General features: G+C 34.8%; 1 protein-coding gene across 7 annotated transcripts in view; it reads right to left on the bottom strand.

The window, feature by feature from the left end:
* The window catches only part of LOC150108879 (acetylcholine receptor subunit beta-like), a 75,658-nt gene that overhangs the window by 18,776 nt on the left and 43,264 nt on the right, over positions 1-13,618 (bottom strand). For 5 of the 7 annotated variants that reach the window (XR_016550089.1, XR_016550090.1, XR_016550091.1 and 2 more), the window contains exon 8: positions 1,130-1,171. The exons of 1 other annotated variant lie outside the window; for it this stretch is intronic. Coding sequence is in view for 2 of the 6 variants with exons in the window: in XM_090410595.1 (XP_090266721.1) it covers positions 1,130-1,171 (42 nt within the window). In the remaining 4 variants the exon portion in view is untranslated. Of the gene's footprint in view, positions 1-1,129; positions 1,172-2,653; positions 2,816-13,618 lie in introns of all 7 variants that reach the window. One more of the 7 variants, XR_016550092.1, reaches the window with a different exon arrangement.

The following is a 13,618-nucleotide window of genomic DNA, read 5'->3' as shown; positions in this document are numbered from 1 at the left end:
TACATGCTGCGTACCAAGTTGTTAGAAATGTATTCCGGGAAACTGCTGAAGCCGGGGATTTGCGGGAGGGGCTGTTGTGGTAGTAGTAATAGATACAGAGTTGAAGTTTTAAGAGCATATTTCTAATATAGCCAGAGTAGCTCAAAAGGATTATTTGGTTATTGAAGAGCTCCCTAAGAAGCAAAGACAAGGGCTTTATCATTCTCATCTATAAAACCTTAATATAACACACTGAATTACTCTGCTCAGGTCTGCTTACCTGGCTTTCTTGGGGATGAGAAGTGAGTGACCAAGATGGTGAGTGGTCTGTGGAAAATTCCTAATGAGGATATATTCAGGGTTTGTCGATTGTAGAAATTTGTTGTTGTTGGGCGAAAAAGGTCGAATATGATAGAAACAAAGTTACGTAAAGGATTTTATAGGAGTGATGAATGGGAAAATTTCAGCACTTCGCAACAGCGAAGCAGAACAAAAGATCATTCCTGTGAGTTGAATAAGAGTGTAGTTAGCAAGGGCACGAGGAGTGGATTTTTCGCTTGGAGGGAAAATGTGAATAAGTGGATATAGCCAAATAAGTGTTTCTGTTGCGAGTGCTTTTCTGTTAATAGTTTCAAAGAGAGGTGCGATGGATATTGTATTGATATATTCGGCCTCCAATGATGACTTAGGACTCCATAGAGGTGCACATTCAATATTTAAAATAAGCGAAAATAAAAATTAGTTATTTCAGCGAAGAGGTGGACCTCCAATAATTGTATAATTGTAAATGTGGTCAGAGTCAAATTATGAAAATATGAAACACTCAGTAAAATTATTATCACTGTAATTAAAGTCAGATTTATGCATTATAGACAGTTTTGTAATCTTGATACTTTGAAATACCACTAATCCTCCCACCATTAAAATGCTAAGACGTTTACACAGAATATTGTATTCTTTTGTTTTTATTCCATAGCGAAACAATATTAAAATCAAGAAACAATTCAAATCATTCGAAATCTTTAAGTGATCAGGCTCAGTGCCTAAAATAGCTTAACCAAATTATTAATAGGTGGTTTTTATCATTCATGTTTTCCCCCATCAGTTGTAGAGCAATTTTTGACGGCTAAATCAAAACAATTCTACTTACCGTATAAATAATCATTTGAGTAATGAGAGTTCCTGTTTCGATCTAAAAAATACAGAATATTGTTATTAATATCAGTCATAACTGAGCTAAGGATTAAAAAATATTTAAAAATTATCCACCAATGATAAAACATTCGATAGCAAATAAAAACTAGTATTCACATAGTACATTTAGATCTTACTTAAAAATACTTGAAGATTAAAGATGCTACTGATGCTTAAGAAACGCCAGGACACCGCACGGGAACGAACAAGGGCTCTGAGTAAAATATCTGACATTATATTGACTTCCACATCCTCCGCAGATAATTTTACAATATCGCGTGTTGCTCTGCTGATTTCCACAATTTATAGGAATAATTTTGTTTCGACTATGTGCAGTTACAGTCGAATTAACAAACAGGAGCTGTGACGCTTGATTTTTCCGCCGCTTAAAGCAGTTCTCGGCCACTTTTGGCACAAGCTGACAAAAGAGATTGCGGGAGCTGTAAATGTGGGATAAAAAGTAAATTAATACGAAAGAGTAAATAAATGGAATATCATGTGCAAACATCGAGCTGATTTCAGGCAGTTATTTGTTTTTTTACCGATTTTCCACTAAAAATCATGTAAAGAATACTTTATACGTAAAATAGGGAGTATTGAGGAGTCTGGCTAATATTTTAGCCAAAAATATGAAATGCTCCACCAATATGATAATTAACAACTAATAATTATATTTTTTGTCAAGAGGAAGCTTATAAACTTCCGCTACACTTAGACTTTCTCGGTAATTCGTTCACTATTTTATGAATTTCTATTTACATCGAATACAGCAGCAGAAATACCAACCTGCTCCCTAATTCAGCAATAATTCAATAATTCAGCACTGAAGATCCAGAGAAGGATATGTCTAATGAAGGGATTTTTTTATACCGATATCTCAATTGTATCACGTACCTTAAGAAATCCATTAGGGTATTCATAAGGATGAATTTAATCCCGCTGCAAGACCATCATGTGGCTTATTGAAGGTGTGAATATACAGTTTGGTTTGCAGATCAGGATTCGCCGATTATTTAACCCTTGGCTCACTAACGGTGCTAGCGTACTGTGAACCTGAATTACTAATTTACGGAAGGTTTGCAGTCCTTTGTTAAGTGGAATTCATTTTAGTGAATGTTGTTTATAGCATGACATGTAAGACACAAGAGTAATACATCCGTGAAGAGCACGTTTCTAAATCCGAACAAAATCCTGCATAAAATTTTCAGTGAGTATGTACGAGACTGGATCACAATCTTTATTATCCTGATGGGAAAAACAGCATTCACGGAGAGAGATTTGAATTTTCTTCTTGCACAAAAATTATTGATTTTTTCAGATAAAAGATCGGTAATTTTGGTATGTCAGGATTATTATTATTATTATTTTATTTTTGCAATTGGTACACATGATGGGCTGTTCCGAATATTTGAAACCTCTAATTATCATCGTTTGACACACACACACACACACACACGCAAAGTAAATGTCGAACACTTACCAGATCTATAATTCTCTCCACTTTCATATCCATATATTGAATTAGGGGTGTTTTTACTAGTGGTTCGATTCAGATCGCAAAAGGGCTGATGGTTTTATCAGTCTTTGAGTAATTTATCCATAAAGAGTTCGCTTTTAGTATCCATGCTCAAGTTTGCTTTTCCTGTTGAACCAACAAATTATGCTATTAGTGAAGAAACAACGAAACTAAAGCATCAAACAGAATAACAAAAATTATAATAATAAATTTCAGAATTATGAGTTTTAACTTAACGATTCGCCAACAATAACACTGGTCTATGGAAAGTCTCTTATAAGAGGCAAAACTACTCTCTTCCATTGCTTAGATTTTTTTAAATAGAAAACGGATTTTTTAAAATCCTTTTTATACACAAGCAGCCAGCCTTTCAATAAATATCTTTATAGACAATTAATTAAATTAAGGGGATATTAGATCCCACATCGTTTTAAAGCCGAATAAGAAACTCAAAGATAGGAATCAGAGAGTTTCATGCCGAATATAGTATAAAAAACTATAAAAGTATCGGCGAATACTAGCGTGAGCTAAATGCAAGTAGTCCTAGAACGTAGTACAAACACGGGCAACTCGTTTCAAAGGTGGGGAAAGTTCTGATCACTATTCTTTGGTATTTACCATAATGTAAAAACACATTTCCTAGGAAATGTATGATGTTATTACATTATGGTGGAGGTCACTACCCAGACCGGTTTCAGCCTTTATTGAGGCTTCATCAGTGAGTAGCTAGACCAATTAATAATACCAAAGGGTATAGCATAAAGAACTTATATACTCTGCTATACGAGTTGTCAAAAAGGTGCATCCATTAAGTTACTTAAATATAAAGAGCCAATAGGCTTGTTTATATCGCCGAAATGAAGCCTGTTGGCTCTTTATATTTAAGTAACTTTATATACAACTTTAGAGTTTTCGTAACCTTCACCACTTGGATTGAAGGCAAACCCATCTGGCTCTTTCGTATTCTTAAAGCTTTTTTTTTTTCATGTCGTCTCTGCCTACCAGTAGCATTGGCCTCTAACTTATGTTATCTCTGGTCGATTTATCAGTATTTGGTTAACAAAATCAGCTTCTGGAGGACTAAAACCTGCTATTCGCTGTGCGATCGATCAACCCATCTTCAAATGCATGTTCAAATTACTAGATGCTTATAGAAAAAAAAAAGCATGACTCTAAATCCGGATTAGTAGGTGAAGGGACAAATAATATATACTTTCGGTGTTCTTTAAGTGTTTTTATTCCGTATTTCTCCTTATGAAAATCCTTCATAAGAAGTGACATTTTCACTATACATAAGATTCCTAATCTACATGCTAATATTAAGATCATTTAATGGTTCCTTTTTCTTTATAAAGTCGTCTTAATACTCTACATAATTAATAATTGATATTTAACCTTAATGTAAACATTCAGCTTTAAAGTATTCTTATCTGGTTTGCAAACACAGTTGAAAAAAATTGGCCACAGATGATTCAGATCAGAACACAAACCGCACATTTTTTTTTAATTTTTAAAAGAACAGTCATGATTTAGGGTCTTGCTGTAGTTCAGAAAATTCTCCAGCATTTAGATACCGTGCAGCTGGCCTAGTTATACTTTGAACCCTCTAGTAGTAACAGCAGTGGATATTTCGATCCCCAAATATTGAGGAATTGTGGCTGAATCAACAATCTGTGAAGTTAGCGTCTTATGTCTCTGTATCGAGTGTGTGTATTTATTGTTGTAAAGACAAACCATTCTCATTTCGTAGCAGATCACATAAATTACCTTCGTTTGACTTTGTAGCAGTCTACAGATGTTTTATCGTGTTCAGAGAAAGAGAAGGAGAAAGAAAATTGTGGTGACTGTGGTGTCTCTATCCTATTTTCTTCAAGACATGTGGTCAGAATCTCTACTTGCGAGATGAAGCATTACAGAATTGGAAGGCGCAGCGCTGCAAAATTAATAATGTAGAACATGCGTAGTTCTCAGGAACGACGAAGTAATACTTACATTCAGGATTTCGAGCACCATGACTGATGGAACTGATTCATACATAAGAAATCACACCTAATTACTCTTACAATCACAACAGAATTCATAGCGGGTGCGATTCACTGAATAAAGAATTCTTCAATCGAGATTCATTGAAAATCCCAAAGTTTTATAGAATTTTACTCTTAATTCACTTAATATTTTTTTTAATTTCAAAATTGTTTAAACATTTTCGTTTAAATACTCTACATTGCATAAAATGTAGACGACACGATCAGGTATCTCGTGGCGATTCTTGCTTCATTATCGGCGATATTTTAACTCACATCGATAGCCACTGCTATCACATGACACAAACATGAAACTACTTGACTGAAAAACATTCTTTTTCTACGGATTATCCGTTGATCTTTATTTATATATATATATATATATATACATACATACATGCACACGAGTATATATATATTACTCTGCACTGAAACTCTTGATTTTACTTATTTCAAGTCACTTCAGGTATACGATGAACAGAAAGGCGATCCAACATCGAGAGATGACACTCACCTACCACCAAGAAAATGCATCCGTTTCAATAATTTCTAAAATCGAGTAATTAAAAAACGTCCTTGTTTCAATAGGCATAGTAGGTGGTGAATTCTTAACTTAAATGAATAAAAAGCTCAGCATCATAGTACTGACGCGCACATTTCATTCTCGAACTCGTTCACAACACTGTAATTTAAGCAGAGATGGTAAATATCATGCAGCGCAGCTTCGTGAACATTAAGCAACACATATCGAGCAAGAAGACACTTCACTTAATTCCATTACTTTCAAATGAAAGTGTGAATATGAAAAACCAGAAAGCGTAAATTATAGTCTACCTTCTGATTCTCCTTAACTACAGTCAGCAGTACTAGAATATCCAAAATGAATACGGAATGTCTTTTCAGGTGCTACACTTTCAGCTCTGATGAAGTGCTGCAAACACGGAACATAATCTTCAGATTGTCACGTGTTTAATCATGACGGATGGTTATTCTTCCCACTAAACTAGTAGAATGAATTGTATGCTTGATCACGTGAATAACAAGTGGCATGTACATCTGGGGGCTATCAAATAGTTTAGAATATTTTATCTTTACGTAGCAACCCAATAACCTCCAGGGTCACATCGTCAGTGAGATGATCTATAAATGACGTCAAACGAAATACAATATAATGTGCACGTCACCAAGTAAAATACTGGTCGACGAATATTAAACAAAACAGTGCACATCTTTAAATACGAAATAAGGGTATGTGCAAGTAGGTTCTTGAATATCTTCAAGATATGGGGATCGACCTATATTTTGTGACAACCAAATCAGTCGTGATGTACGCAATTGCAGCAGAAGTTTCCGCCGTAACTTACGCTGTTTTGAAGAATTGGCCCATTACTGGATTTAAAATCGCTGCTTAATCAGCTGATATTTCGTTTGTAATAAGATTGGGGTACTTCTGAAGTGTACGATTTTTGCCTGTCCTTTATTTCTCCACAAAACAGATAAATTGGCGAAGAGTATTTTAAAAATGGAACGCACATAATCACACCGACTTAAATGTGGAAGGAAACGTAATGTTAGTCACAAAGAAGACCCACCTTCTCTTGCGAAAACCTCTGCGAATGATGTGTGGTAACAGAATGAAAACGAAGTTTCCTACGAACAAAACCGATCTATCGAATAAGGTTTAACTTGAAACACTACCGGAAGAAATTACTGCATGTGGGAATTCGAATTTGTGAGATGAATTCACACTTACCAGATCAGCATTATTTGATTTTTTTCGGTGGAGTACGCCGATCTTCAAATAGAATCGGGATTTGCCTATTTTTGATAAAATTACTGTTTTTAAAAACCCTGACCCACGCAGTTGACATACATTCGCCTCTGACGTGCATTTTTTTTCAGTATGGCAGAATTGTATCTTTTTTCAACGAAATTATTCACCTGTCATAACGAAACAATATCCGTTATTGATCGCATTCAAAATTGGCACAGAATTTTCCCGAAATGCTTATAGAAAATCTACACAAAATGTTTTTTATTCGAATTATTCCAGTTGATCTATAACCAGATTGTTCATTATCCCCTTCTTTTGTTTTCATGTTAGTAACTAGCAGCAGAATCACTACAATATAGAATTTGTGCGAAGATTCTGTGACTGGTGGTAGCGATGCACTGGGGAAGAATATCTTTAGCATAGCATTATTTTGCACTTTCCTCCAGGCCTAAAATAATTGCCAATAGTTTTATTTTTAAACAATTTACTCTTTCTAATTTTGTTCGGATATTACATTATAGCCCTGCTTAGGACTACAGTTTCTTTCTCTGTGTGTGTACGCATTTGAGTGATACAAGCAAGTTTGTTTTGCAAAAGAAAACCAATGTTGCCTTCAAGTAGGATTCTACACATTCCTTTACAAACAAAAAGAAGGGGGGAAAGGAATAGTTAAGGAAATTCTAGTCTTCGACAAACAAGAATTTAAATCTTTATTTCGTTTCCAACCAACAGATGACCCTTGGGGGGACTTGTTTAAAAAAAAATTCTAATACAATTTTGCTTTCTTCACAACGCTGCTTGAAATGACAAAGTTTTATGCTCTATTTAAATTCTCACAACATTTGTGAAGATTTTTCACGAATCAAAATACAGAAAACGGTTTTCTTCATATACTGAGATCGTTTAACACAGAATGTAGTAAGGAGAAAAAATCGGATCTGCAATGTTAGATTCAGTGACAACAATGCAGAATGTGATTATGAGGGAAGCTACCACACCTTCTCAGATCCCAGAGTGATCACGCGGCACTGTTATGGTGTGGAAGAGAGTTATGCAGCCATGCTGGTTTCATTGAAGAATCGGAGAAACAGCACACAGAGACTAGAGCTCAGGATCATTTCGCTGGCATGAAGAATTTGCTGTAAAGTGGGGATGGAGTTTATTAAGTACTTGGTAGCTATGCTATTGAAAGATCACTTAATGGCATTGATGTCAATAATGTTCTTGGATTTGGGAGGTTAGCTGTCAATTTTCATGAACCGTGTTATTATTTACTCTTCTCAGCTAAAAGCAGAGTTTTTTCTGCTTCACTCGGTTTTTTTGGATGTAACTAACTTAGAATTATTTCAGTGGAAGCAGAGAAAGCTTTTTAATGCCTACTTGTGACAATCACTATACGATGTATTTCTCTCAGTATTGTAAAAGAAAAAAAACGCTTTTTATTTTTAACCATTTGTAATTTGCTCTTATCTCACCAGTGGAAAAGTAAGGATTCTGCTCTACTCGGACACGAAATAAGTGCCCGATCACGAGAACTTATTCCAATGCTACTGAAAAAGTATCAGCGCTTCACAATGAAGTTGCAGAAGCTGAAGTCCATCAGTACCGCTTGAGAATTAATGAGTTTAAAGTGGTGTCATATTATACACGTAATTTAATAGGCACGAAGCTACCTTGCATGATATTTACCTTCTCCACTTAAATTTTAATGTCTGAATGAGTACCGGAATTAATTTCTTATTTATATGTAAATAAGAAATTAAAAGCACTGCATTTAAACACTGATAAATTTTACATTACTTGCAATTAGTGTTAGCATGAATGGGAAATAAACTATATATATCGATATATCTTTATTGTTTTGGACAAAATTATATAATTATGAATAACCAGAAATTGATAAATTCTTTAACTACTATCAATAAAATAATTAATCATTTACAAATGGTAAAAATTATTCGCGAGTTATGAAACTAGTGTGATGATCGATATTTGACAAACATCAAAATAACTGGTGAATTTCAAAACATTCTTAACTTGAATTAGAAAAGGTTGCAAATCAGACTGGATAAATTACCGAGCCAGCCAAGCACATATTTAGTTCCGGAACTCATTCAGACATTAAAATTTAATCGGAAAAGTTTTGCAAGGTAGCTTCATGCATATTAAATTACGTGTACAATATGACATCACTTTAAACTCATTAATTCTCTAAGACAGCATTGCAAATAAAATGAATAACAAAAGTCAAATGCAAACCTACCCTCTGAGTCCTCTTTAGCTGTGGTCAGCAGTCCCCAAAACATTCCAGTATGCGTACAAAAATGTCCACCTGTAATACGTCTTTCCGCGTGCTATGATTTCATTCCATTCGAAGTGCAATAAATACTGAACGAAATGGGCTGATTCTCACGTAATGAATAAAGAATGTCAGTTACTTATTCATTCACACGATATCAAATATATTACACGCTTAATCACATGAAAAATAAGTTGTTTCATACAAGTTAAAGGAGGTCAGGAAATAGCTTCGGACCAACAGTTTAAGGTTACTTAGTAACCAGAGAAGCTCCCGGAGGTGTATCGGTAGGTACGGAAAGCAGAGGTAGAGAGAAACAACTGAAATACAAGAACATGCATCCTTCGACGAACAGTTGCATTAGTTCTTGTCGGCGCAAGAATATATTACATTTTCGATTTATGTTATGTGAAACTGCTACTTAATCATCTGGTATGGAGTTTGTAATAAGATCGTTGTATTCCTGGTCATTTTGCAAATTAGGTAAATTGACAGAGCGAATTATTTAAAAATGAAACTCGCGAAGGAATGACGATGCTGAACTAAATAACTGTAACAACAGCGAGGATTTAAATCAATGGCCGTTTCAAAATATTGCAGTGAAAAGCAGTTTTCTTTGTTTTTTCTTCATTGGCTAATAATGTTTGAACCGTCAGTCAGTTAGGATGACAGCAGAAACAACTAATGTGGCGAATTATGTTCATTAAATGAGAATTCTGACCTGTTTGCCTCTTTGTGTTAATAAACTTCTGAGTAGCTGCAAGGGAAACCCTGCTCCCTCCATATTAGGCGAATTTACTTACTTTCAGTTGAAAGACAAAACTTCTTAGAAAAGGGCCTTCTCATTCTCTAGACCGCATTACACCTGAGATCATCCTAATCGAAGAGCAATGATGCTTCAACGTCTTATTTGCGTTATGGAAGTAGTTGCGAATTCAAAGCAGCAAACAGAAACACATCTCACAATGACAAAGACTTCCATTACCCTTTAAATGTAAACAAAGTTTTTTTAATGATTAAACCTTATATTACCGATCTGGTTAGGCGAGTGGAGAGATTCTCCAACTCAAAGATAGCTTCGCCATAATGCTGACGGCTTGAATATTACACTCCACTGCTGGCTTAGTGGAGTGTAATGTTAACTGCTTCATAACTCTGTCGGTCACTAAGACGTACAGGAAGTTAGCTTCGTTTGGATTCAAATATTATTATAACATAAGAAATTATCATTTGTATTTTTGAGGCTCAATGATTTTTGAATCTGCTTGACAATCTGAACCACATTGGGTATATTGCTTGAAACGTATGGTCCAATGTAAAATAAATGGGGAAATGATTTTCAGAAAAAGATGAGTAATATTCAATAATAAAGAGATAAATAAAAAATCAATAACAATGATCTACATCCATTAATATTGTCGGCCTAGTTAGTCCCGTAAATGTACGTGCTCTCTTACCAACAGGTTATGAGTTCAAGTTCTGCAGTGGGCATTGATGTTTCAATATGTCTCCAGCAGAGAGTTGAATTTCTTAACCCAGTGGGAGATCACTGCCCCCGCTTATTAGAGGCTTGAAGAGACTCAAAAAGGTTGATATTTGTTCCGCATAACATGGTTTCGGGATTATTTAAAAATATAGATAAAATATATAAAACTTAGTCAGTTCCTCACCCCACAAAAAAATTTTTAAAAAAATGTATTTTGTTTTTTTCCTTTACCGATGAGGCCGAAGGTGACCAGATAGGTGCTGCATATTCCATTATTGGCCTCATTAGTGTAGTGTAAGTAGTTTTGAGGATTTTTGGCTTTGCGCCCCAATTTGTTCCACAAAGCCTTTTCAGTATATTTAATTTTTTTAGAGTTCTGTTGGAAGTGTTAGAGATGTGTTGTGTGCAAAACGTAATTCCTGATCAAGCGTAATACCAAGGTATTTTGAATTTGTGACTTTTTCAATTAGCTTGTTTTTGACCATGACTTTGGGTTGTAGGAGTGTCTATTTTTCCTGTCTGCACTAAAGGTGCTTAGTTTTGTTTGGGTTGATTTTGAGTTTAAGTTCATCTGACCATTTTCCAATCCTCTCATGGATTTATTTAGAATCTCCTCTGATTCTCTAATTTTAGCACTAGTGTGCCAGATGGCTATCTCATCTGCATAGCAAGCTACTTTGTGTCTTCTGTAAGGTAGGGATGAATGTTATTGACATATAAAAGGAATGGTATGGGACTGAGTACTGAGTCCTGGGGAACACCAGCTCAGATAAAGTTGTATAAGTGATATACAAATGTCAGTCATCACAGAGTAGACTGCATACCTAATTCCATGCTATTCATCCTTCTTCCATTTAATATGAAGTTCACTTCATAAACTTTTCAGTTAACCAGGAGAACATTAATAAGATTTTTTGAAGTAACTCTTTAGATTTGTTCTGAGATAACTAAGATCTTTTTTTTAAAAAAAAAGAGAGGGTCTTTTAGTAAGGAATATCTCGAGGAAGGTTACAAGTTATCGGATAAGTTCTATAAGTGCTATAACACTTTCCTGAGACTGTTACTGCCACTGGATCAGCTACATATATTTCCATTTCCTGAATAAATAAAAATAGTCTCTTGGGATAGGCAGCAGAAAGGGACCGCTTAAGGGTCAAAGTGTTCTGGATAAAAAAAGTATTCAGGAGATGTGAATTAAGATGGGAGCAGCATTTAGTTTTGGGGAAGATGAAATGAGTATCCCAGTGAAAAGTAAAATAGTACAAACGTTTCAAAATTAAAGTCTATGAGGCTTCAGAATGTGAACAGTAGACTGAAATAAACACGTATCATTCTAAAAAGTTTGAAATCTGAAATCAAACCTTACAGTCAGACAAAACATGAAACAGAAATATTGATGGATTTAGCCAGGGAAGCACGTACAGAAATTGTTTGAAAAATCCCTGAATTCGCTGACAGAAGGCCATTTTTTTGAAAGGTATTCAAAGGAATTCCTAGTAATTATAATAATTACTGGATATTTCAAAATATTTCTAGAGACTAATGAGATATTTTAGAAATAGGGGGGGAGGAGAATAACGTAACAGGAATCGGAGATAATTTTAAAAGGTGACAAAAGGACTTAAAATATTTTATCTTTTTATTAATCAAAAAATGCTTATAAAATATTTCTGTAAGTGGGATTAGTAATGCGCAAGGAATTGGAATATTGAGAACATAGTATTGGTCTAGTTAACTCTACAATTTCAATGAAATAGCTAACAATATAACACCTGTTTGTTTTGAAAACACACCACAATTAAAGAAGACCAAGTCTAATCAAATATGTTCATCACAAGATAGCAATGATTCATCATTAACACATCATCAATTTCCTGATATGTACTCCCAAGAGGTGTTCAGGTTACTACGACAGCACTACATGATTAAGTTAACATTATTATTAATATCTCCTATCAACAATTTTCCTCCAAATCAGTCTCTTACTTGTTAGCACTCATTGCTCGCACTGGGTCTTTTCCCTGCAACCTGGCAGAGAACACTTGTTTTGCTAATCTTTCCTCTCCCATTCTGTTTAAGTGACCATACCACCTGGGGCTAGCTCTGCTAACACATTTCTGGATGCTAACAATGTCATGTTCTTTTCTAATATACCATTGATGCCACTGTCCCATCACTAAATACTGTGCCTAAATAACTGAAATAGTTTACTTTTTCTAAAGGATCTCAATTCTGAATGCAGCTATCGTTCCCTATATTTCTGCCTATTTTTCACAGTTTCGGTCTTTTAATCACTGATTTTCATGCATATTTGTAACAGCTGTTATTCAAATTAGTCAGTGAGTCCCGGAAACTTACATAAAGCCAATATCTAAGTTTGACATCTCCAATTCTAATATCAGGCTTGATTACATTTTCTTTCATAATGTGATCAATATAAATGATGAATAACAGTGGAGATAATGTGCATACTTGTCTTACCTCTGATTTTACATCAAACCATCTTCCTCTATTTTCTTCAATTCTAAGTACTGACTGACAACTGAAATATAGACTATGTATCCTTCAATATGTTTCATTCACCCCATATAATTGGAGTGTTTTGAGAAGCTTTTCTATTGGCATCTTGTAATATGGCTGTTACAGATCTACAAAACTAAAGCACAGATCCTTAGTCATATTCCTACGATTTCTAAACTATTTTTCGTGGAGCGAAACTATGATCTTGACAACCTCTATTTGGCCTGAATCCAGCTTGTTCTTCTCCAAGTTTCTCTTTGGCAATCCTTCTCAATCTCTTTTTAAGTATTCTTGTATAAATCTAACCTGAAACACTTAGTAGAGAAATTCCTCTACAACACTCTCATTCAGCTTTATTCCCCTTTTTATAGATGGGTACTATGAAAGCTCTACTCCAATCATTGGGAATTCGATCTTCTGACCAGGCCCTCTGAATTGTGCAGTGTAGCCATTGCATAATATATCCAGGATATCCTTATCTTTATCATATTTGATTCCTTTCAGAGTACTCTTTCCTCCATTTCTAAGCTTCATGAATAGCTTTCAAAACATTTTGCCACCTTCCTGATATTTAGTTTCCATGTTCTTATCAAAGTATTCCCATGATAGCTACTTTTACACGCACAGCTTAGCTCTTATATTTTTCTATGTATTCTTTTGCGGCTCTTATTTTCTAAAGAAATATGCTTTATTCTTTTCCACGATTGCTTCTTTAATATCTTGGTTCCACGATGGTGTATTTATTTTTCTATCCTTGCACACAACTTCACCATATACCTCCTTAGCTTAAGCATTCAATATCTTTTTCAGAGTTTGCCATTGAGAC

This window comes from Typopeltis vanoorti, chromosome 2 (assembly GCF_054136105.1).
Source record: "Typopeltis vanoorti isolate ZY-2024b chromosome 2, IOZ_Tvanoo_1.0, whole genome shotgun sequence".
Taxonomy (NCBI): domain Eukaryota; kingdom Metazoa; phylum Arthropoda; class Arachnida; order Uropygi; family Thelyphonidae; genus Typopeltis; species Typopeltis vanoorti.
The sequence above is the reverse complement of the archived record's forward strand: the minus strand, read 5'-3'. Positions and strand labels throughout refer to the sequence as shown.